This window comes from Hemitrygon akajei, chromosome 3 (assembly GCF_048418815.1).
Source record: "Hemitrygon akajei chromosome 3, sHemAka1.3, whole genome shotgun sequence".
NCBI lineage: Eukaryota > Metazoa > Chordata > Chondrichthyes > Myliobatiformes > Dasyatidae > Hemitrygon > Hemitrygon akajei.
Genome location: NC_133126.1, coordinates 53691163 through 53717648, shown reverse-complemented (window position 1 = coordinate 53717648; position 26486 = coordinate 53691163). Strand labels below are relative to the sequence as shown.

Genomic DNA, 26486 nt, shown 5'->3' with positions numbered 1-26486 from the left:
GTTTTCAGGAACCTTTTGATGTTGATGAGTACATTGAACGCCTGGCATGGAGAACACCGGGTGGAGGTTCCAAAGGTGGGGCAGAAGCTTTTGATCCAAAAAGGTAATGGATTTTAGCAGAAGTTTTTAATCTGACTTTGATGTGTGAAAGAACTTTTAGTTATAAAGGTATTCTGGCCTCTGACATGGATGACATTTTGTGAAATGTTTACGTTGTTATTTGAGCCTAGAAATATTCCCCTAGCCTACTAATACAATAAAGTCTGTGGGTGAATAGTTCAGAAGTATGATAAAATTCCCTTCATTGTAGAGCTATTGAGTTGATATAACTTTTTAAACTATTCAGTTAAATTGTTTGCTTCAGTATTGTTTGAGCAGAGAGGATAATTCTAAAATTTGAACACCAAAGTTGATATTTATTTATGAAATTATCCTCGTTGGAAAATGTGAACACTTTGAAGCTGATGTATATCTGTTAATGGATTTAAAGTAATTGACTATGACAGCTTTTTGTTTTAATCAGAAGGAAAATAAATGCTTTTAAAATGTATTGGTTTTCATTTCTTTGGTTTTTTTTCTATATATGAGTAATTTTCAAAGCCATGTAATTTCTACCCTAAAGTTTGGCAACTGAAAGGAAGTACAAGAATTAGGGTTTATCTTGTGTTGAAGCATGTTATAAATTTAGGAAGTCTGCTTATTCCACTTGTGTTCTGTGAATTAACAATTCTGCATTTTTACTGATAAGTATTTTGTCATGTGTTTCAAACTGCTTTCATACTTGAATGCTAGTCTCTGTATTTGAAAACATTACTTATATTGTTATTGTAATAAATTTCTTGATTTGTTGAGGTGATGAGCAGTACTACCATGCACTTTTCTGATTAATTCAGCTGCTCATTCTGTACCCTGCCCTCATGCTGATTGTTTATTGTTTCTGTTAACTAGTAAATTTAAAATGGCATTTACAATTTGAAGTATTGGTAGAATTGGTGAATATTGTTAGCTACCTCACTTTATTGACAGCTCCTGAATATAGTAAAGTGTAATACACAAAGTATGTCACAATTTTTATATAAACCTCTTAATGTAGTGATTCATTTACTTAAAGAAAATGCAAGTTATTCAGCTGAGCTAATTCTGTGCTTTGGATAGATTGAATGTGAAGGCTACCTGTAGTTTTACTGACTTGTAATCAAACATTTGAACTAAAATACAATTCAACTTATTTAACTTTGCCTCCAACTTGCACCCTGCCCTCAAATTTACCTTGTTCATTTCTGACATGTCTCTCCCCTTTCTCAATCTCCCTGTCTGTCTCTGGAGACAGTGTACTAACTGACATATTTTATAAACCCGCTGACTCTTTCAGCTGACGAGACTGTACCTCTTCTCACCCTGTCACTTGTAAAAATGTCATCCCCTTCTTTCAATTCCTCTGTTTCTGCTGCATCAGCTCTCAGGATGAGGCTTTCCATTCCAGAACTAATGAGATGTCCTCCTTCTAACAGAGGGGCTTTCCTTCCTCCAGCATCAATGCTGCCTCACCCCTATGTCTTTCATTTCATGCACGTCTGCTCTCACCTCATTCACCCACCACCCTACCAGGGATAGGGTTCCTCTTATCTTCAGCTACCACCCTATTAGCCTTCCTATCCAGCATATTCCATAACTTCAGGCATCTCCAATGGGATCCCATCACCAAGCACATCTTTCCCTTCTTCCACTTTCTGCTTTCCGCGGGGATTGCTCTCTACCTGACTCCCTTGTCCATCCGTACCTCCCCACTGATCTCTCTCCTAGTACTTATCCTTGCTGCTGGAACACCTGCCCCTACACCTTCATCCTCACTACCTTTCAGTGCCCCAAACCAGCCTTCCAGGTGAGGTGACACTTTATCCAGTGCTCCTGGTGTGCCCTCCTATATAGCGGTGAGACCCGACGTAGATTGGGAGCCCATTTCGCCGGGCACCTACAGTCCATTCTCCAAGAAAAGCAGGATCTCCCTGTGGCCACCCATTTCAATTCTACTTCCCATTCCCATTCCAACTCCAACATGTCAGTCCATGATGTCATCTACTGCTGCGATGAGGCCACACTCAATTGCAGGAGCAACACCTTATATTCCATCTCATTTTATCTCCTTACTTGCTGGTGCTCCTCTTCCTTCCCTTTCTTCCAATGTCTTCTGTCCTCTCCTATCAGATTTCACCCTTCTCCAGCCCTGTATCTCTTTCACCAATAGGCTTCCTAGCTCATTACTTCACCCTTCACCTGCCCCCCCCCCCCAGTTGCACTATCACCTACTGCCTTCTATTTCTCCCTCCTCTCCCCCCACCTTATTCTACTTCTCATCTCTCTCTTCCAGTCCTGATGAAGGGTCTTGGCCTGAAACATCGACTGTTTATTCGTTTCCAAAGATGCTCTCTGATCTACCGAGTTCCTCCAGTATTTTATGTTTATACTCTGATTTCCAGCATCTGCTGATTTTCTCTTGTTTGTGTTTGAACTAATCTACTTATTGTGTATTTATAACCATTTTTTTTCTCTTCTAAGATCATGGAATGGTTAGGCTGGTATTTCAACAGGTTGGCATTTAAAAATGGATAGAAATTTTGAAGTGCTTTTTTACCCTGTATGTCTTCCTGAGTAAGTCAAGCATCACACTGGTAGGAGAATGGTTGAGAGGTGTTCTTTTTGTGCACAAATTGGCAAGTTTTAGTGTGACTTGCAATTGGGAATTAGAAACCAGTTCCTGATTACTCAAGGAAGTAGAACTTCCTTATTTCTGCAGAACATACTATTTGAAGGCATATTCCCCCTTTAACTGTGACTAAATACCACCTAGATTGGATACATTTTGATGTTCTGACAGTTAATAAAACCTCACCTTCATTCTCTCCTTCCTATTCTGTTGCCTGGGGCCATGTTAAGTTTCTGTGGGCAAAGGAAATGGGAATCACAAAGCAGAGTATTAACTGATAACTCATTGAAAATTTTGTCTTTTAAAGAAGTTCAGATTCCAATTTATTTATTTATCATATATACTGTACATTGAAACATGAGTAAAACTGTGTCATTTGTGTTAACAACCAAGATAACCTATAGATCTATTGTTCTTCTATAGATGCACAGTGGAGATATCCTAACTGGTTGTATAGAAACACCAATGCCCATGAATGGAACAGTCTACAGAAGGTGTATACAGCCCAGTGCATCACACGCAAAGCCCTCCCCACCATTGAGTACATTTACATGGAGTGCTGCCACAAGAAAGCAGCATTAATCATCAAGGGCCCCCACCATCCTGGCCATGCTCTTTTCTTGCTACTATCATTGGCAATGTTCCCTCTAATTTTTTTTTTACAGCTGCCTGGACCACCCTCTGAGCATGAAATGTTTGCACAGCCTCAAAAACAGCAGCACTTTAATTTTTTTTGTAATATACATACTCAGAATATTTGGAATGAAAATTGAAAATTCATATACTTCTAATTTTATTTAGTAATTGAAGCTTTCTCTGTTAATTAATTCTCTGGTTAAGATGCCATTTTAAGTCATCTAACTTTGATTCTTCCCATTTATTTTCCATTACTGAACTCTTCCCTCAACTTTTGCTTCAGCACATCTGGTGCATGCAACATCGCAAGTATCTTGATACGTGAAAATATTGCAAAAGCTGTTCAGTATCTCAGAGTTGCAACAGCCATTCTACCTTAAATTTTGTCCGAGCTTTGTTCTTCAAAGCATTTAAGTCGTCTTCTGCTTTTCTTTTTGACATCCTTAGGATACCAAAAATAATTATTATTATTTGAGAATACAAAAAAAATTATTTGAAAAATATAATCTTAATAAAGTAACCACAGTCATGCAAACAATTTTATAGAAATGAATGTTTACTTAGTTCTAACAATTCTTTATATAAAAATTATTTTTGATTTTTTTGAAAGATTACTTATCAATAAAGTAAGAATATAGAAATTTTCACTCAAACACAAATAAACAATGTCATGCAGTCAAAACAACAGACAGGCACAATTGCAAAAGTAAAATGTTTTGACTGGATGGTATCGGCGTAGAACAGGCTGGTGGTTTACTAACAATGAGCTGCCGATTTCCATTCTGTGTTTGTTGTTACAATTTGAAACTTGAAGTACTGACAGTGTAAATACATTGAAGCTCCAAGGTGGTTCAGAGTAAAGCTTGTGGTACATTTATTACTTAGAAAGTTTATGGATTATATTTATTAACACAATTACAGGGCATTGCATAATTATATTAACAGATTTCAAAATTATTGATTATAATTTCAAAGTTATATTAACATTATATAGAAGAAAATCCCAGCTTCACGGCTACAAAAGCAATGTGCACAGGAGCATTTCACTTACTGTAGGGCTATGCACCTGCACAGCTTAGTGGGAACAGTGATCATTGGGTAGGTGGTACAGGAGTGTAACACTCACCTAACAGGCTGGTATATGTCTACGGGAAAAGGAGATCCAGCCACACACCAACCCCACCTCCCGTACACGCAGGTGCTGTGGGAATCAAGTTTATGCCGCGCGCGCACACAGTATCAAACACACACCAGATACCGTTATGAAATACACTTTAAAGATTTTACTAAAACTAAAGAGTACTATGCAATACAGTATATATGAAAGAAAAGAAAAAGTAAAAGGCGCCAACTTATCAAAGTTCAGTCAGTTTAGTGCACATCGTTGGAACTCAACCATCGAACCATTCGACCCCTCGTCACTTTCCTCTGACCTCCACGTCCTTGCACTTGGGACCACCCCCGGTGGTCGACCGAGCAGTGCAGCGCACGTCCACCTTCCTCGGCGCCTTCTTCCCGACTCTCCTGAAAAAACCGCGAAAACCCCCAAGCTCCCAGCCTCACAAGACAAAATAACAGTCCCCATTGGTTAACAAATGAATACAATCCTCATATCAGCAAGTCTAAAGCTAAACAACTGCGAGAGAAACACTTATCAGACAAAGAAGCATTCCAACAAACCAAAGAAGCCATTATGAGTAACATACACAGGACATTGTACAGGAGCCTTAGGTCCCACAACACCAGGTTCAGGAACACATTACCTGACAATCACCAGGCTCCTGAACTTCACTTGCCACAGCTCTGAATTGATTTAACAGCCTGCAGACTCACTTTCAAGGGTTCTACAACTCATGTTCTCATTATTTATATTTTCTATCAGCACAATTTGTCTTTTGCACATTGGTTGTTTGTAAATCACACAAAATGCTGGAGGAGCTCAGCGGCAACATTTATTATTCATAAATCTTTGTGTTATTTTTCATACATTCTATTGTATTTTTTTATTTTCCCGTAAATGCCTGTAAGAAAGTGAATCTCTAGGTAGTATATGGTAACATATATGTACTTTGATAATAAATTTTCCTTTGACTTTGAATTCTGGCATCAACACAGCATGCCCACCATGTTTAACAGAACAACACAAGCAACAGCAAAACAAGCCCCTTACCCTCCCACCCACTAACTCACAATATACTGTTGAGATTGACCTAGAGGGAATGCTGGAGGGCACCTCAACTCTATACACAAAAAGTGGAATTTCCCAGTGGCCAACTATTTCAATTCCTATCCCCCTTCCTGTTCCAACATGCCAGTCCATGGCCTCCTCTTCTGCCACAATGAGGCCACGCTTAGGTTGGAGGAGCAACCTCTTGGTAACCTCCAATTTGATGGCATGAACATTGATCCTTCAACTTCTGGTAATTTTTCCCATCCCCTTTCCCTCTTCATTTCCCTGCTCTAACCTCTTAGTACTTCTCCTCACCTGCCTATCACCTTCCCCCAGTACTCTCCTCATTCCCCTTCTCCCATGATCTACTCTGCTCTCCTATCAGATGCCTTCTCTAGCCCTTCACCTTTTCCACTTTTCACTCCCCATCTTACTTTATTGCCCTTCCCTCAACGACTTGCCTTCACCTGTTACCTTTTAGCTTCTCCTCTGCTCCTTCTCCCTCAACCCCCTTTTTATTCGGGCATCTTCCCTTTTCCAGTGCTGATGAACGGTCTTGGCCTAAAATGTTGACTATTCATTCATTTCCATAGGTACTGCCTGACCTGCTGAGTTCCTCCAGCATTTTGTGTGTGTTGCTTTGTACTTCCAGCATCTGTGGAATCTCTTATGTTTATCATTCATAAATTTACAGATAGTATAAAGATTGGTAGTGTTGTGGATACTGTAGAGGGCGGTCTTTGGTTTTAAACTGGTAAATTGGCTGAAAAATTACAGATAAAATTCAATTCAGCTAAATTGGTGATGCATTTTGGAAGTACTCATAAAGCTGACATCTGCTATGAATGGTAGGGCCCCAGGGAGCATTGATGAACAGGGGGATCTTGGAGTGCAATGTAACAGAGGAAGTACTGTAGATAATATGGTTAGGAAGGGCTTTGAATACAAAAACAGAGAGATTATGCTTGAACTTCTTTGAAAATTTGGCTGGGTCTCAATTGGAGTACGGTGTACAGTTCTGGGTGCCACACCATAGGAAGCATCTGAAAGGAGATTCACCAAGATGTTGCCTGTGATGGAGTGTTTCAGTTATGAGTAGTACTAGAGAAGGCAGGTCTGTTTTCCCTGGAGTGGAATCAGTTAAGAGGGGCCATGATTGAGATATAAAATATCGGGTGATGGACGTTTGATAGGGTAAAACAAATTTGGAATAAAGGAGAAGAGATTCAGAGGAGATGGAAGGGGATCTTTATCTCATTACTTGAGAAGAGTATTTGAGGTAGTGTTGAAGTCTGCAGATGAGCACTTGAATTGTGTGAATTGTTGGGAGAGACCATTAGTGGGGATGTGTGGTCAGCGTGGATGTAGTGGTTGAATAGCCTGTTTTCTTGCTGTATGTCTCAGTAACTTTGACTCTAAAGTTCCTCTAAATGCTACAGAATACTTGAGGGGGGGAATTATTAGAAAGCAAACGGATTCAGAAATTTTGGGTGTACTTGGTGAGGGCAGGAGACAGAGTGGTTATTGTGGGTTGCAGAATTAGAGGAAAGGTGTAGTTGAACTGGTTATTATAGCCAGTTAAAATTCAGCAGATCAACTTTCAATCGAGGGTACAGAATTGAAGTGCATTTCTACAAAAATACTATTGAATTGTAGAGTAGGCCATGATGTATGCAATTTGTGAGGTGAACAGCATTGGAAGCAAGTTAGCAGAATATGACCCTGTCCTCCCTGCTCCTTAACTCCATATTCTATGTACTGACCAAGAGCAGGGAATGAACTAAGTAGTTTCCTTCATTAGAAGGGAAAGATGTCATAATGGGTATATAAGGATCTCAGTCAAGATTAGAGGTGAAATAGGAAGACAAAGATCTAAATGTGTGCTAACCAGCCACAAGAGATACAAATGTTTAAGGATGGATACATTGTAGAGGTGGATTTGTGGCAGCTGTTTAATTTATTGGGATCTGTGGACACAGCTCAGAACATCACAGAAACTAACACTGTCTCTATGGGCTCTGTCTATCCTCTTGCTGTCTCAGTAAAGCAACCAGCATAATCAAAGACCTCACCTACCCCAGACATTTTCTCTGATTCCCTCTCCCATGAAGAAGATGATGCAAAAGCTTAAATATGTGATACTGGGCTCAAGGACAGCGTCTATCCCACTGTTATCAGACTTGTGAATTGACCTTTTATTTGACAGGATGGACTCTTGTCCTCACAATCTACCTCATAGTGATCATGCACTTTGTTTACCTGCACTGTACCTTCTCTATAGATGTTACTGTATTCTGCATTGTTATTGTTATACCTTGTTCTTCCTTAACGTACTACGTAATGATCTGATCTGTGTGAACAGCATGCACGACAGGCTTTTCACTGTATCTTGGTACATCTGACAATAATAAACATACCATTTGTTAAAGTGTTTAATTATTTATATTTTGAATATTTAAAAAAGTAAGAAAAAAAGGGAGAATTGGTATTTGTAAGTTTGAACCCAATTTCAGTTTAGTGTATTGTTATTTCTGGTGAAATTCATTTAATGCTGTCTATGAAAACTCTTTGTAATGTGGCCCCATGCTCATGATTAGTGGAATGAATGAAATCATTATCTGCATTATCCCACTAATAACAGTCAAATTGGAAACCAAGTTATATAATGGTATCTGTATGTATTAGAAGCCATAAGTAGATTGTTTTTTAAATAAAAAGTAACTTCGTTTTATCTAAATCTCATGGAAAATGTTGGATGACTATAATCTTGCACCACAGGCTTTTGGAAGAATTTGTGGATCACATCGAGGAGCTGAAGATGCTGGATGAACGCATCCAAAGGAAGGTAGAGAAGCTGGAACAACAGTGCCAGAAAGAAGCGAAAGAGTTTGCTAAAAAGGTTCAAGAATTACAGAAAAGCAATCAGGTCAGTAGTAACTGTGCTCTCAGACATGAGAATGTAGATGCTGGAATCGGGAGCAAAAATGCAAACTGTTGGTGGGATTCAGTGGGCTGAGCAGTATCTGTGGGGGAGAAGAATTGTCTACATTTTTCATTGAAAATCTGCATTAGGACTAAAAGTGAAGAGGGAAGAATCTGCATTAGGGCTCAAAGTGGAGAGGGAAGATAGCCTATATAAAGAAGAAAGGGGGGAAAAGTGAGAACGATGAGTAGATGATAAATGAACTGAGTAGGGGTAGATGGAGGCAGGTAGTGATAAGTAGAAGTAGACAAGAGGAAAGAGCAGATGGACTCGTGCGAGGGGGAGGGAATGTGAAGATGAAGATGGCCAGGAGGATGATAGCAGTAGCACAAAGGCCAAAGGCTACCAATGCAGGAATCTGAGTATGGGGGGTGATAATGGGAATCATTAGGGACAAGATGAATGGCAGATGGAACCAGATGGGGGAAGAAACTGGTGGTGAAATATGTGGTTAGTTTAGTTTGAGACTTGTTGACCAAATTTTTTTTTTGGTTTATGTACTTAATCTTTTTGTACTTAAGATATGCAAATATTCAGCAATGAATTGCAAGAGTAAACTTGTAATGACAGTAACTTGTCAAACCTTTGACAAATTATGAATCAAACTAAAATATATATTTATTGTCCCTAAATTTCAAAATTACATTATTTTGTGTAGAACTAGGTTGCTATTTTTAAAATAGAAATTAATAGTTTGTATTCTGGAATTTTTAGTGGCAGATCAGCGTTGTGATATTATGCTAGTGGTATTCCTCAACTGTTTAGGACGAATAGATTGTGTAGTGTTGCCAGATGGTGATGGAAGTAAATTGATTTCTTTGTTTTGCTATTTGATTAACAGTGTCTAATTTCTGTGCTTTTCACCTTATTCTTGGTTCAGCTATTAATCAGTGGGCACTATCAGATTTTCAGTAATAACCAAATGCATTTAATGTAGCAAAGCAGCCCAAGATACTTCATAATTGAACAATAAAAAAGTGAATAATTTTTTCAGTTATTAAGTTAGATGTAAAAATTTGGGCACAGATTTTGTAAATGGACTGCAGATGGAGAACAGATGGAAAACAAGGAAATAGAGTTTATAGCACAAATGAGAATATCTGCAGATGCTGGAAATCTAAGAAACGCATAAAAATGCTGGAGGAACTTAGCAGGTCAGGCAGCATCTATGGAAAAGTGTAAGCAGTTGACGTTTCAGGCTGAGACCCTTCATCAGGCCTCAGTTCATGCTACTACTTGAAGTCTTTTCCAGGCAAGCCTACCCTGAAGAAGTTCAAATCTTCCTTTCCTGATGAAGGGCCTCAGCCAGAAACATCGACTGTTTACTCTTTTCCATAGATTTACCTGACCTGCTGAGTTCCTCTAGCATTTTAAGTGTGTGGAATAGAATTTGTGGTGGGTACCAAAACCAGTGGTTTCAATCATTGTAATATGTCCCTTGCATTTGGGTGATGTTTATAGCCCAGGTTTCAACATGATACAAGATACTAGACAAGCAGCTTGACAAATCGGATATGCTGCAGGGAAGGAGAGTTGATTTTGAGGTAGAGCTTTTAACATTGTACATGTGGAGCTTGACATGTTTTCACAATGCTGGAGGATATTCCAAAACTGAGTAAAAGAGGTAAGCCATGGCTTGAAATTTGAGAGATTTTGAGATTCCAGGGGTAAGAATGGAAGTTGCAGTACATAAGAACATAAAGCAAAAGAAATAGGAGCAGGAATAGGCCATCCAGCCTGTTGAGCCTTCTCTGCTCTTCTGTAAGTTATGGATGATCTGGCTGTGGGCTCAGCTCCACCTAGCTGCCTTTTCCCCATAGTCCTTAATTCTCCTATTGTACAAAATTCTATCTAACTGTGTCTTAAATACAGGTGAATCTCTGGCCATGAATTGCTGAATTGGAATGGGACTAGTTAATTGGTCACACGGGTGTAATTGGGTAGCACGGGCTCATTGTACCAAACAGGACAGTTACCATGCTGTATCTCTAAATAAAAAGTAATCTACCTGAGTTCAGTACTTTTGTTATTTCTAAGTTTAAGTGGATTCTGCCAGTTGCTGAAAAGCAGTAAAGAATTTAGCCTTGTCTTGATAACACAAGATAAAAGTTTTGGTAATGTGTTTCCTTTCACTGCAGGTTGTGAAGTCCTTTTTAAAATTTAACCAATTACTAACAAAATACTTTTTATCAATAAAGTGGCAGATTTCCAGATGTGCACAAGTTGTATGGATTTATGTATTAAACAATTTAAAATTGCAAAGTTTTTTTTACTGGTTATTCAAAAATCACACCATTCTGTGTTCAATGTAAGGTATTTTTTGTGGATTGATTCTCGCATGCTTTGATGTTACGAATGGGAGTGAAAGCTTGAAGATTTATAGTATACTATTTCTTATGGGTAATGATTAATACTATACAATAGTTACGAATGCTGTGTTTATTGTGGAATATTTTTGAGAAGTTGTGATTTAAGTGGTGTTTAACATGGAGAAATGCAGGCTCATTCACTGAGGGAGAAGGGTAATCAATAAGTTTTCCTGTTTGTTCAATCTAATATCATGAGATAACATGTGGCCTGGAGTTAATACAGGTTTCCCCTACTATCCAAAAGTAGAGTGTTCCTATGAAACCTTTTGTAAGCTGAAATGGTGTAAAGCGAAGAAGCAATTACCATTAATTTATATGGGAAAATTTTTTGAGCATTCCCAGACCCAAAAAAAACCTACCAAATCATACCAAATGCCATATAAAACCTAATATAACACTAACATACAGCAAAAGCAGGAATGATATGATAAATACACAGCCTATATAAAGTAGAAATAATGTATGTACAGTGTAGTTTCACTTACAGAGGCAAGTTCAACGCATGTACAATATCTTTATTTCGTTCACCACGATCGAAACGCTGAATTACGTCTCGCTGCTCAGGGTGCTTTGCTCTGCTTGTGCTGCTCGGGGCGCACGCTGCCTCTATAACGGCTCACTACAAAACAAATGCTGAACACTATTTTCACTTTTCACCTTTTTTTGTAAAAGCGAAGTGGTGTAAAGGGAACTTTCGTAAAGCGGGGATACCGCTACTGTGAAATTCTCAGATTATAGCATTAACAGTGTCATACCATCTTTGGTCAGTTGTTTCTATCAGTGAGCCAGGACAATTGTGGTGGAAGAGTTTGAAATATTTGCTGAAAGGTATAAGCAGGTTAATGCTTGCATTTTTGGACGTCAAATTTAAGATGAAAGTATAGAGTAAATATCTGGACCTTTGGGATCACTGATGTACAGAGGGATCTTGGAAAGTCCATAGCTTCCTGAAAGTGGAAACACAAGTACCTAGGGTGGTAAAGAAGTCATTGTGTATGAATGTTGGGAAGTCATGTTGAAGCTCTTTGTTTAGGTCACATCTGGAATATTGTATGCATGTTACAGGAAGGATATGGAAGGTTTGGAGAAGGTGTAGAGAAGATTCCTGTCAATAGAGTTTATTAGCTAGAAGGAAAAGTTGGACAAATTTGGATAGTTTTCTCTGGACAGTTGGAGTCTGTGGGGTGACCTGAGATAAGTGAACAAACTTTTGTGAAGGAATAGAAAGAGTAGATAGGCAACACACACAAAATGCTGGAGGAACTCAGCAGGCCAGGCAGCATCTATGGAAAAGAGTACAGTTGACGTTTTGGGCCGAGATCCTTCATCAGGTTCTCCAGTCCTGCCCAAGTGTCTCGGCCTGAAACGTTGACTGTACTCTTTTCCACAGATGCTGCCTGGCCTGCTGAGTTCTGGAGGAACTCCAGTATTCCTCTAGCATTATGTGTGTGTTGCTTGGATTTCCAGCATCTTTAGATTTTCTTTTGTTTGTGAGTAGTCAGATACTTATTTTCATAGGGCATAGTTTTAATGTGAGAAGGGGAAAGCTTAAAACAAAAAGATTTGTGAGGCAAATTTTTTTTTCGGGTATGATGTGGTTTTATTCTCTGCACATTGGGTGTTAGATAGTCTTTTGTGTATACTTTTATATAAGTCTATCATTGTGACTTAGATGAAGATCAGACTACATTTTTATGAGTAATGCAGAAAACCAGCTAATTGTAAAGGATTCTCAAACTTTTTCTTGCAACTGTACATGTGGATTTGTTTTTGTGTTCCTTTGTTTCGTGGCTGCCAGTTAAATGAATCTCAAGGTTGTATAATATATACGTACTTTGATAATAAATAGACTTTGAACTTAGAAAGATGATTTTCATCCACTTTGATTCGCCTTCAGTTTGGTGTTGATGATATATGCGAAGGTAAGAGGCACAAGTCAACATGACAGATGCAGACTCAACTAGAATCATGCAAGAAATCCACATTTTGGGTGTGGACCATGTAAAATCTAGAATTTGTCTGTAAATATAAATAGCAACTGATATGATGAGTCTACCCAATGTTTTACTAATTTTGAACCTGTACAAAATGTAATGTGGTTAAAGAAGGGAATTGAGAAGGCTATGTTTGTTACAGTACTGAACATTTACATTTGTTATCTATTAATAATAGTTGGAAATTAGACTGCAGTTGACTCTTCAAAACAAAATAACTTGTTAAATGACCAAGTTCTTTTGAGCAACATACACAAAATGCTGGTGGAACGCAGCAGACCAGGCAGCATCAATAGGGAGAAGCACTATCGACGTTTCGGGCCAAGAAGGGTCTCGGTCCGAAATGTCGACAGTGCTTCTCCCTATAGATGCTGCCTGGCCTGCTGCGTTCCACCAGCATTTTGTGCGTATTGCTTCAAGTTCTTTTGAGTTGTGAATAAGCCAGTTGAATGTTTAATGATTTGAAAGCTGCCTCTCCAAGTGAATTTAAATTCAAGTTATCTATACATAAGTTATTAATGGTACAGAAAAAGCTTAATTGTACTTCAGAGGATTACTTTAGTCACAATTTTTAGTTTATTTACAAAAGATTAACAAAATATAAAATTAATATTTTTAACCTTCAAATCTTATAAATTTTCACACCTGAACTCTGGTGTAATATCTCGGTTGTAAAAAAAAAGCAACTTGGAATCCTTCCATGCAGTTGTTATTTCAAATCTAATAGTAGTGAAGCTTTGCTGCATTCTCTCCAGTGCAAACACATGCTTCCTGAGGGAGACCAAACTTGTATACCATTTCCAAATGTGTGATACATAATTTGTGGCCCTATTTAATTAGAGCATGAGATCTCTATTTTACACTCAAATATTCTTACAAAGGTACTGTACTGCACATTAACTTTTAATAAATTATGCATGAACAGACTTAGGTCCCTCTGAACACTAGCACTCATTTGAAAATTATTCTTTGTCTTTTTCTACCATTGTGGATGACATCAGATTTTTCTACATTGTATTCCATTTGACTGTGACATCCACATCTACCAGCAGTCTCTCTGTATCACCGTCTAAAACAGTCCCTCAAACAAATCATTGATGTAGATTGTGAGCTGCTGTGGATCAAGCCCCAAAGCCTGTGGTGGTAATGGTTAGGCAGTAGAGTTTAAGATATAATGTGGTAATCCAGTGACCTGGACCATCAATACAGAGGGATCTACTGAATTTAAATATGGCTAAAAATCTCAAACTTAATAAAACTAACATCAAGTCTCTGCTGCAATGAATAAAAGTTGTTATGAAAATTCATCTGTCTCACTGACCTCTTTCAGGGCAGGAAATCTGTCTTTCTTACCTAATCTGGCTATCCAGATTTGTGTGATTGACATTGAATAAACCTCTGGAGTGGTTTAACAATCCCGTCCATTGCCTTATTAGCATTATATTCAAACGGAGGATAAAAATGGTTCACCTGGAATTGACATAAGCTTTACTTTTGGATAGAGCCAAATCTCACCTCAGAAGACTTCGTGCAGTATTCCCAGCCAATAATTGGTGACAAATCTCTAATTTAGCAAAGATGTTCCATTAGGCTAGTCACTTAACAGTCTCTCAGGATTATACCTTACAGATAATGTGCCAGACTCCTTTATCAAAATATCTGGGTACCACCGATGGGACAAATTTACCTTAAACAGGAGTAGCCCTTACAGTCATCAGTATGAACTCCAGACTCTGTAAAGTCTCGTGGTCAAATGTGGTTTAATAAAAAAAATTTGATTATTATCTGCCCTCAGCTGGTGAGTTAATGGTTTTCATGTTGAATAACATTTAGAATAAACACTGAAAGTAGCAACAGAATATGTGTTTTATTAGACTTGTATAAGATCAGGGTGAAGACTTTTTTCAAAGCTTTGAAACATTAAGCTATTTGCTAACAGAGACTGCAATGATATTTAATGAAAATAGCCCAGGAAAAGTTGGTAGAATGTAATTTTTGTTGTTTCTATATGGATAAATTTGATAATTTAAGCTATTTCTTGCTGACCACTGGATCTAAATACACAGAAATTAGTATCTTTATTATTAAAAGTAAATTATTTAGTGCATGCACTTTGCAATAACAACCTGAGACTACCTCTTTTTTCCCCCCTACAGATTGCTTTTCAGCATTTCCAGGAGCTAGATGAACATATCAGTTATGTTGCAACAAAAGTTTGTCACCTTGGAGACCAACTGGAGGGAGTAAATACACCAAGGCAACGGGCTGTAGAAGCACAAAAACTGATGAAGTATTTTAATGAGTTTCTGGATGGAGAGTTGAAGTCTGATATTTTTACAAATCCAGAAAAGGTAGGCCCTACCAATAGGATAAAAGTGGATATTGGCTGTTGGCTTCATATTTGTAAGAATAAAGATCGGAAAACACAACAAAATTGGAGCAGGAGTAGGCCACTCTCTCTCAAACCTGCCCTGCCATTCAGTATGAACATGGCCGATCACAATTCTCTTTATTGTCACAGTTCTCCAGAGCCACAGTTCCACAGTCTTTCAAATATTTATATATCTCGACTTTAAATATTTCTAAAGAAATTGATGTTTTGAAGGATACCTATATGGAACATTAAAGTATTGCGCCTCCAACCTGAGTTTGTCCTCATCATGGCAGTAGAGAATGTCCTGGACAGACAAGCCTCCAACCTAACTGCATTAATACCAGTTTCTCTAACTATTGGTAATTTCTCTTCCCCATTCTTGCTTTCTATTTCTCATTCTGGTTATCCTCTCACCCCTTCTCTTCTTACCATCCCTATAGTTCCCTTCATCCTTCCCTTTCTTCCACGGTCGACTATCTTATTAGATTCCTTCTTCTTTCGCCCTATACCTCTTCCACCTCTCCCCTCCTAGCTTCCTACTTTGTGCCTCCTCCCCACCCACCCCTGAATTTCCCTCTCACATGATCTTACCTATCACTTACTAGCCTGTACTATTCCCCCTCACTCCACTTTCTTATCTGGCTGCTGCCCCTTTCTTTCCATTCCTGATGAAGGATCTTAACCCAAATTGTCGACTTTTTATTCCGCTCTGTATATGTTACCTGACTTGCTGAGTTCCTGCAGAATTTTATGTGTTGCATCTGCAGAATCTCTTGTGTTTAACATTGATATCAACAAGTGTTTTGTAGTAATTCTGTCATCCTTACATAGTGATGTTATTATGTAACGAAACACTTTTCACTCATCCTTGCACTTGAAGCCCTAATGAGATCAGATCAATTATTGCAGATTTAAGTAGTTTCAGCTGTTCACGTATATCTTGTCCCAAATACATGATCCCATTAGGAGTTTCATTGCACTTTGTTGGATTATGTTTTTATTAATCCTTCTTGGGAATATTCATTGCTTATATTTGCTCAAAAGCTTAAGGCTTCTAGTGGGCTGAGGACCGGCAGGAAGTAGTAGAGTGTGTAGATGGAAGCAGACTACTAAAAAGATGTTAATGTAACAACCACTGAGGTTTCTTTTAAAACTGTATGTTAGTTATAGATTGCTCTTTCCAAATCTTGGAGACAGCATTTTGAAGTTGCATGGTAAATTGAAGCAATATAGTACTATTTTGCTATCTTTTGGTTTTGTTTTTAAACTCTGTTTTACAATAGATAAAATTGCATTATTGTTTTCTTCGCTATTCCAAATTGAATTTCTGATGGAATGAAATGGTTCCTTAAATTTAATAAGCCAATTTCACAGTTTAATAATGGGTTGTGGGTCTCATTGACAAGACTTAAGTTAATTGTTCATTCATGCCATGAGGAAGTGTTGGTGAACTACCGTAGATTCCGGATTATAAGCCGCTACTTTTTTCCCACATTTTGAACAGCTTTGAACTCTGCGGCCTTTAATCCGGAGCGGCTAATACATGGTTTTTTTTCATGCCGCCTCGTAAACATTTTGCCTCGTAACAGTAGACCAATAAAATTGATGAGTAGTTCACAGAGGTCCAATGAAATTGTACGATAAATCAAGCGCACTTTCACAATTAAATTATTGTAAATCAGTCATTTGTACTCACCCTCATCAACGTGGAAAATACTCGAAGAAAAGCAAGACCCGAGCGCGTCAGACCCGATTAGACCCGATTAGACCCGATCGCGTTACGCAAGCGCGTCAGACCCGAGTAGACCCGATTGCGTTACGCAAGCGCGTCAGACCCGATTAGACCCGATCGCGTTACGCAAGCGCGTCAGACCCGATTAGACCCGATCGCGTTACGCAAGCGCGTCAGACCCGAGCGAAAACGCTGCTTTTAAGTTAAAGGCTCGCAGTATATATATTTTTACCAGTCGCTAGGAGATATTGGAATGTTGTTCGTGCTGTTCAGTAAAAAAGTATATGCAACGTAATTTGTGTTACCGATACGTATGTATATTTAAAAGTAGCGGTGCGGCCTAAAATCCGGTGCGGCCTTTACAATTAAAAAATTGATTTTATTTCTAAAATTAGAGCCAGCGGCTTTTAATCAGGTGCGCTCTGTAGTCCGGAATCTACGGTACTTTGAATGATTGTATATGTCATTCTTAAATGGAGCTGACTTTCTTCCACATTAAAAAGAAACAAGCTAACATTGTTTTCTACCCCCCCCCCCCCAGATTAAGGAGGCAGCTGATATAATTCAGAAGTTGCATCTCATTGCTCAAGAGCTGCCATTTGATAGGTGAGCCAAACATTTAAATTAGATAGTCCTTAATTTTCGACTGTCAGGTGTATCTGAAATAAATAAGTCGTGACTTATTTGAATCTGATAAAGCAAGCAGCTTTTTTAAAAAATCATATTCGCCAAGTAACCCTGCAGGTTAATTGCTTGCTTTTTTGTCTTCCATTTTTCATAAGCTGTTCTCAGGGCAATGCAATAAATGCAGTGCTTTGAGCATGTGACTGTTGAACTAGCGAGACCTTGAAAGTTTCAAAAAGCACTGATTATGGATGTGGAATTCTATTATCAATCTATTTTTCACTGCACAATTCTTAATAATTTGATTTTATGTATTAATAAATGTTTTTGTCAGGCTTGTGTTGATAAATATTTAGTGTGTTTAATATTTACTTAATCCTAAAATGTGACATTAGCTGATTTGTAAGGAAGTATTTCTTTTTCTCTATATCCTTAGGTTTGCTGAGGTGAAATCAAAAATTGCAAGTGAGTTCTCGTAATTAATTCTGTTAGAATGCAATAGCAGGAAAGCTCCCTTCAAAAGCAGTTTAGATGCTGAAATTCAGACAGGGTTCTGACAGGTACTGATGGAATGTTAACTTTAGATGGATAAGTGCTTCACTGGCATGTTGGTGAAAAGTTGGAGAATATCTAAGAGTTGCAAAATGGATTAAATTTTCAAATGTTCTTTTTACAACATTAGTTGATCAAAATTTTATGTTCTGAGAATGACAGGAAAATTGCCATCTTAAAATAAAGTTGCATTTGAATCTTGTAGTTGCTGTCATACAATAAACTAAATAAAGAATTATGTTAGCAATAGCACAGTGCCATCAACCACTGACCTTCCATCCTAGCCTCCCCACCCAGTTCATTACTACCACGTGATATGCTGTGAATTAATGTACTTTCAACAGCATTGTGGTACATCTAATAGAGCTGTTACCTTAGTTCTGGAAACGTGGCTTTGGTTCTGACTTCTGTTGATGCTGTGTAGAATTTGCATGCTCTCTCTGTGATAATATGGGTTTCATCCATATGCACCAGTTTTGATTCTATGTAGTAGAATCAAAACTGTAGTGTTCTATGGTTCCTCATATATTCTACAGATGTGTAGGTTGGGAGATTAAATGGCCACTGTAAATTGTGTCTAGTGTGTATAGGTGAGTGTAAAATCTAGACAAGAGTTGATTGGAATATACAGGGAATAAAAAAAGCATTAAAGTAGGGTCAATCTGGGTGGGTCCTTTCTTTTTCCATGTTGTATGACACTGACTATGTTATCACTAGGTAAATATCATGACCTGGAATTACAGTTGATTCAGGAATTTACAAATGCACAGAGGAAAAATGAAATTTCCAGGATGCATGAGGTTGCAGCAGTTTTACTCCATTTTAAGGTATTCATTTTATGTTTTGCTAGTAGTAAACATAGTTTAAATTATTTCAACTTCGGATTTCTCAATATTAAAATTGAAATTACTAAATTACACAAATCTTGGATATTGCTTTTCTTGGCTCAATGTAAATCTGCTTCATTGTTAAATAAACTTAGTTAAAATCATACTTGATTATGTAATTAATATGTTCAGATCTTCAAAATATGTGTTGTGGTCCCTCAGTCTGCACCGTCATGTATGCTTCTGTATTATGGGTAGTTTGAATAAACAGACAAAAGCTTATAAGATTTTGCCACTAGTCAAATCCTCTCAACTTCCGGCCTACCATGCTCCCTTCAAGTAATGTATGCATCACTACTTCTATTAATTTTTTCTTCTGAACTCCAAAGAATAAGGAGCCAGCAGTTTAGCCTTCTATAGTAATACCATCTTATCCTGGCAAATAGCCTCCTGAATCTTGTATGGACTGCTTCCAACTATTCTTTTTTGGGTAAGGATACCAAAACTTTGCCCTTTACTTCAGATATATAAAATAGTAGCAAACTTATCCAATTTCTAGATTGCAGTTGTTTTGCAATAAAGGTCAATTTGCTATTTGTCTTCTGAACCATTTGCTGCTAACCTTGTAATTTGTGCACAAAAATGCCTTGATCTTTTTTCCTACAGCATTGTTACTGAAGTACAGGACCTCACACTTCCCAGCGTTAAACCCCATTTGCTAAGTTTTTGCCGATTTATTGAATCTATTTTTAATTCCATGGTAGAGTCACAATACCCTCATCACCACTTATTCTTCCACTTACAATTCAATGTAAAATATTATTTGCTCCACAGATGAGGTACCATTATATTTTGAAGATTAGTCACTACACAACTTGATATATGTTTGTATGTGATGGCACAAACATATGAGTCATTTTAATTAGGATCAAGGCCTACCAACTGTATCATCTTTTTCTTGCTGGGAATAGTCGAAAATTGATCCAGATTGTTGCAGCCTTATCAGAGAGTAGTTTCAGCCATGGATTTGTTTCGCCACTAATATCGTCTATTTCTGTTTTTACATCTGTAACATTGCACAACTCTATCCTTGCCTCATTTCATCTCCCAATAGTCATGTCTGTGTTACTTCTAGAATTGACTATGTTAGCACACTCCTGACTGGCCTCCCTTCATTTTACCCTCTAAACATTTGCTGGTTGAATCTTACTTTTATCAGATCCTACTTGCCTAAGATTCACTCTCTGACCTGTAATGGCTCTTAGTTAAAGCAATCATCTGTTTTCTCGTCCTTATTTTCAGTTCTCATTCTGGCTCCACCTTGTCCCTATCGCTGATTTCCTCTGGCTTTATATGAGATCTTCTGTGCCTTCGGGTTCTTGAATACTTGTTTATTTATTTGCAGTAACATTGATTGTTTCCAGTTGTCATAGGCATTTTGATCCTTGTTTCCTTTCCTCCAAAATTCCCCTTAAATATCTCACTTTGGCCAAGCATTTGATTAGCTTTCTTAAAGTTTCCAGCTGCAAAAGTTAAAATTTTGTTTGGTAACGTGGTTGTACTACATCTTGTGGCATTTTATTGTCTTATGCAAAATATTGTTTAGAATGACTTTCTTTTTCATTATGTCATCAAATTTGCAAAGGTGTTCCTCTTCAGGGAGAGTATATTGCTTTGTCTTCCTCCTTGCGTTTCCAAGGTTTTGTACATTTTTAATTCCCTGAATTCTCCCTCACTGGTGGTGCATTAAAGTAAATCCTTGTTATGCTTCTGCAGTTATGTTTTCTGGATTTCTGATCCTCTGATCACACCTTTTATATCTCTTTATACCTATCTTGTCAACTGCAAACTCAATTATTTCATATTTCTCATTTAATTAAATCTGTTCATTTGTTTTCCCTTCACTGATTCCGGATTCTCATTGATAAAACATCATATGAAACTTCAACGTGCATAAAATATGAACTTCACTGTCTCATATGCAGAATTCAGAATCAGGTTTAATATCACTAGCATATGTCATGAAATTCGTTAACTTTATAGCAGCAGTACAATGAAATACATGATAAATATAGAGAAAACAACAGATACATGAAGTATATATATGTCTATTAAATAGTTAAAATAAGTAGTGCAATAAAACAGAAATAAAAAAAGTAGTGAGGCAGTGTTCATGGGTAAAATGTCCATTCAGAAATTGGATGGCAGATGGAAAGAAGCTGTTTCTGAATCACTGAAGGTGCGCCTTCAGGCTTCTGTACCTCCTTCCCGATGGTAACAATGTGAAGAGGCTGTGTCCTGGGTGGTGGGGATCGGACACTGCCTTCCTAAGGCACCGTTCATTGAAGATATCTTGGCTACTGCTGAGGCTGATATCCATGATAGAGCTGACTAATTTTACAAGTTTCTGCAACTTACTTTGATTTTATGCAGTACCCCCCCCCCCCCCACCATACCAGACGGTGATGCAACCCGTCAAAATGCTCTCCACACTACATTTGTAGAAGTTTTTAAGTATTTAGTTGACAAACCAAATCTCCTCAAACTCCTAATGAAATATAGCCACTGTATTGCCTTTTTTATAGCTGCATTAATATGTTGTGTCCAGGTTAGATCCTCGGAGATATTTACACCCAGGAACTTCAAATTGCTCACTCTGTCCACTTCCGATCCCTCTGAGGATTGGTATGTGTTCCCTCGTCTACCTTTCCTGAAGTCCACAATCAGCTTTCTGGTCTTGATGACGTTGAGTGCAAGGTTGCTGCTGCAACATCACTCAGCTAACTGGTATATCTCCCTTCTGTACACCCTATTGTCACCATCTGAAATTCTGCCAACAATGGTTGTATTATTGGCAAATTTATAGATGGCATTTGAGCTATGACTAGCCAACAGTTGTGGCTGTAGAGAGAGTAGAGCAGTGGGCCGAGCACACGTCCCTGTGATGCGCCAGTGTTGATTGTCAGTTTTGGTTTTCTCCAGTTTTGATTTAAGCAAGTGCCTCCATGATTATCCATTGTATGTATCTACACCTTTTCTGTCGTACTTTTACTTTCAGAAGGATAAAATGATGTGGGTACTGCAAATATAAAATAAATCAATACTATAAATTCCCGAATGAGCAGCATTTAGTAAGATAAACATATTATTTGATTTGAGTATTTCAAGTTTATACTTTCAATCTCTGAATGTGGTTTTCATTTAAGAAGCCATTCCAGTTATAGACCCAGAATAGTGTATTTTTAATGGAAGAATGGAAGCCCTTTTTAAACTGATGTTTCGTTTAATCATTCTGATTTTTTTTTTAATATAGAACATATTTTCTCTTTTCCAGGGTTATTCTCACTGTGTGGATGTGTATATAAAACAATGCCAAGAGGTAAATGCTGTAATCTGTCTTGCTGTGGTCTACCTTTCATGAAATTTTGTTTCCTTCTACTAATTTATTTAATGCTGAGAATATGATGCCTATAATGTATTCTTTTTCTGCTGTTTTTTCCTCTGCAATATCTTAATCCAGTGGATTCCATTATTTGAAATATAATTAAAATGTTTTATATGAAGGGTTCGTATTTCAGGAATGATCTATTTGAAGATACAGCCATGTTATGCCAGCGAGTAAACAAAGAAGTTCGAGAAGTCTTCAGTAGCCCAGAGAATGTGATGGCCAAACTTATTCAAAACATTTTTGAAATAAAACTTCAGGTACTGTTTTACTACAGCAGAACATATTTTAAATAATTGAAAATGGTAAATATCCCTAGCTGTGTAAATAGGTTTCAATACTAATGTGTTTTAACCTGCTAATGAACTAAAAGGTGTTATATGCCAGGAATAAATCAGTTATGATATTGGCCTAAGATGTAAATTGCTCTAAAGTAGAACCCAGCTTTGATATAAAAATGGAAAGAAGAACCATAGGACTGCAGACCTACTCTGCCTTCCAATAAGGTCATGGTTGATCCTGACTTTTAATTCTACCTCCCTGCCTGGTTCACTATAACCTTTGGCTTTCCTAAAGATGTAAAGTAAATCTGTTTTGCCCTTGAGTATACAATGATTTAGCTCCAAGCTCTTCAGGGTTGATAATTTCAAAGATTTGTGACCATGTACTGGGGAGACGTAAATCTTCTGAATCATGAACTGACAACCTGCCCAAAGCTCCCCCCCCCCCCCCACATCTGCAATCCCTATTATTGATGCTACAAAGCTCCCTCAAAATCTTGTGTTTCAGTCAGATCTTCTCTCATATTCCTCCACTCTGGTGAATATAGGGTCAATTTACTTGATGGTTTCTTTATCCCAGGAATCAAGCTTGTGAAAGTTTTCTGAACTGTGCACAACACAAGTATGTTCCTCAAACAAAGGAACTGTATCTGTACTAAGTATTCTAGGTGTAGTTTTTCACTACAGTTGTAGGAAGATTTCCTGCTTAAGTTCTCAGTTTTTTTTAACAGTAAATGCCAATGTTCCTTTTGACTTTGTAATTGCTTGCTGTGCCTGTGTGCTACTTTTGTGCTTCAAACATGTGCAGTAGTATTCTGTAGTATCTCTATTTAAACAGTATTCAACTTCTCCATTCTTCTTACCAACATGGATGACCTCACATTTATCCTTGTTGTACTCTGCCTGTATACTTTTTTGCTTACACCTTAAATTCTGAGTGCAACTTGCATTCCAGTACAGCAAATTTGGTTACAATGAACTGGTCACTTCTTCAGAATAGCTGAAGTCCCACCTCAGATGCCTGTGACACATGTGACTACTTAGTGGTGAACTTGGAGAGAGTCTGGGGAACACAGCCCAGAGAAGTTTAAATGGGGCATAGGAAACAGACTCTTATTGTGTTTATAGGGAGTGTGGAAATATCAGTTACCAAATCTGAAGGATTGAATAGTGGATTGCCAGAGTTGGACAGCTGTTCATTGTGTATGTCCTGGAATTGGTTTATTATTGACACACACAACTGAGGTATAGTAAAATCTTGTCCTGCCTACTGTTCATACAGATTAAACCATTACACAGTACATTAAAATAGTACATGGTAAACAATAACAGCATGCAGTGAAAAGCGTAAGAGACAGAAAATGCAGTACAAGTACACAAGGTGCAAGATCATGATGTGGTAGATTGTGAGGTCAGGAGACCACTTAATCATGCTAGGAAACCATTCAGTTCTCCTATAACAGTGGAGTAGAAGCTGTCTTTGAGTCTGGTGATGCATGCTTTCAGGATTTTGTATCTTCTACACAAGGGAGAGGGGGAAGAGAGAATGTGCAGTGTGGTTGAGGTCTTTGATGGTGTTGGCTGCTTTCTAATAAAGCAAAATTACAGACAAGATCAGAATAGGGTTTATTATCACTAACGTAATCAAATTTGTTCTTTTGTGACAGCAGTGCAATTCATGAAAAATACTCTAAGTTACAATAAGAAATATAAAATAAGAGCAGAAATAGTGAGGTAGTGTTCATGGACCATTCACAAATCTGGAATCTTGTTTCCATGTTGTGCTGAGCTTTGTCCATGACTCTCCAGTTTCTTGAGGTCATGTGTGTATTAATGGCCATACCAAGCCATGATGCATCCAGATAAGATGCTTTCTATGGTGCATTGATAAAAATCGATGGGACTTGCCAAATTTCTTTAAGCTCCTGATGAAGTAGAGGTATTGGTAACCTTCCTTGGTCATGATATCTACTTGGTTAGACCAGGACAGGATATTGGTACTGTTCACTTCTAGAAACATGAAGCTCTCAATCTTCCTACTCTTATTAGTCCACCCAAAGTGCATTACCTCATGTACATCAGGATTAAATTCTATCTACAATTGCTCTGCCATTTTACCAACTGAGCAGTATCATGTTGTAATTTAAAGCTAGCCTTGCTGATAACCGATCCTCAAGTTGCCTGCAAACTTGCCTCCAAAGTTCAGATCTGAATTGTTAATGTATATACCGAACCTTATGGGTCTCAGCACTGTGGTACAGCACTTGTCACAGGCTTCCACAACTTAAGGACTCATTTTCAAGAACTCCACAACTCATGTTCTCAGTATTTATTTATGTATTATTATTATTATTATTATTATTATTTTGTTTTTTTCTTTTTGTATTTGTACAGTTTGTAGTTTTTTGCATATAGGTTGTTTGTCCATCTTTGTGTACAGTTTTTCATTGATTCTGTTGTGTTTCTTTGTATTTACTGTGAATGCCCACAAGAAAACAAATCTCAGGGCAGCGTATAGTGACATATACTGTATGTACTTTGATAATAAGTTTATTTTGAACCTAAAATTACTCTCTACCATTGCCCTCTGACTCCTATCAGCAGGCTCATTTTGGATCCTGCTCAGAATTTTATCCAACATATTCCTTATCATTAATGTTAGACCTGCATGCCTATATTTATCTGGGTTATTGCTGCTATCCTTTTTGAAGAAAGGTACTATACTTGGTGTTCTCCAGTCATCTGACATCTCAGTGTAAGATTTAAAAATCTCTCGGCCTCACAATTTTCTTCTCTACTTTCCATATAACCCTGGGATGAATCTTATCTGGCTAAGGAGACTTATCCACATATATGCCCACTAAGACATCTAATGTGTCCTTTTTAATATAAGTTACATAATTTCACTCCTGGAATTCTCAAACTCTTATGTGCTTGCATATGGGAAATACTAATTTAAGAACTTGTCTTCATCCTCTGTCTCCTCGCACAGATTTCCCCCTTGGTCCCTGATGGGTCTTACTCCAGTAACCCTTTTGCACATAATGTGTTTGTAACGTGATTTGGGATTTTCCCTAATCTTAACTACCAGTGATGTGTGCCTCATGTTTACCCTCCTATTTCTGTGCACATTATACTTTATATATTCCTGAAGGATCTCCCTCGTTTTTACCTTTGTATTTGGCATTTTTTCTTTATCCAACCCATATACAGAATATCGCTTGACATCTAGGATTCTTTGAACTTGCTGATCTTATCTTTCACTTAAGGGGACACATTAGTCCTGCAGAATCATTACTTCACTTTTGAATGACTCCCACATCTCTCTCCAGCCTGGGGCTTTCTCAATGGGAACATGCTCAATGGCCAGTGACCACTGTTCACTTGTTACCATAGAGAACTGGGATGTCAGACAAAGAGAGGGACACAAACAGCAACTTAGATCATTTATTGAAAGAGGTGGTCGCATCTGCGTGGTCTTTCAACACTCGAAGCAAACACTGCCAGCTCCTGCCAATGCTTGAGTTTATCCTGCATGCAATGCAAGCAAGTGCCATTTCACAAAATAGTGGGTACATGCCTGTGAGGTTCCAGGAGTGCTGAAGTAAATTGGTGCTCTGCAGAGTAACACAAAGCAGAATACTAGAATAGCCAATGAATTCATTATGTTTACAGTTTATTTCTGAATTGTTGAAGGAGATCTAGGTACAAACTTGCAAACAAAATTTAATAGTGGACCATGGAAAATTTGTTTTGAAAAGATAGAGAAATGGTAGAGACATCGAGAATTACAAG

General features: G+C 37.9%; 1 protein-coding gene across 1 annotated transcript in view; it reads left to right on the top strand.

The window, feature by feature from the left end:
• The window catches only part of exoc5 (exocyst complex component 5), a 55969-nt gene that overhangs the window by 7260 nt on the left and 22223 nt on the right, over nucleotides 1-26486 (top strand). Inside the window, exons 2-9 of the mRNA XM_073039916.1 lie at nucleotides 9-103; nucleotides 8289-8436; nucleotides 15013-15207; nucleotides 17504-17568; nucleotides 18023-18051; nucleotides 18856-18965; nucleotides 22300-22344; nucleotides 22530-22670. Coding sequence (XP_072896017.1) covers nucleotides 9-103; nucleotides 8289-8436; nucleotides 15013-15207; nucleotides 17504-17568; nucleotides 18023-18051; nucleotides 18856-18965; nucleotides 22300-22344; nucleotides 22530-22670 — 828 coding nt within the window. The remainder of the gene's footprint in view (nucleotides 1-8; nucleotides 104-8288; nucleotides 8437-15012; nucleotides 15208-17503; nucleotides 17569-18022; nucleotides 18052-18855; nucleotides 18966-22299; nucleotides 22345-22529; nucleotides 22671-26486) is intronic.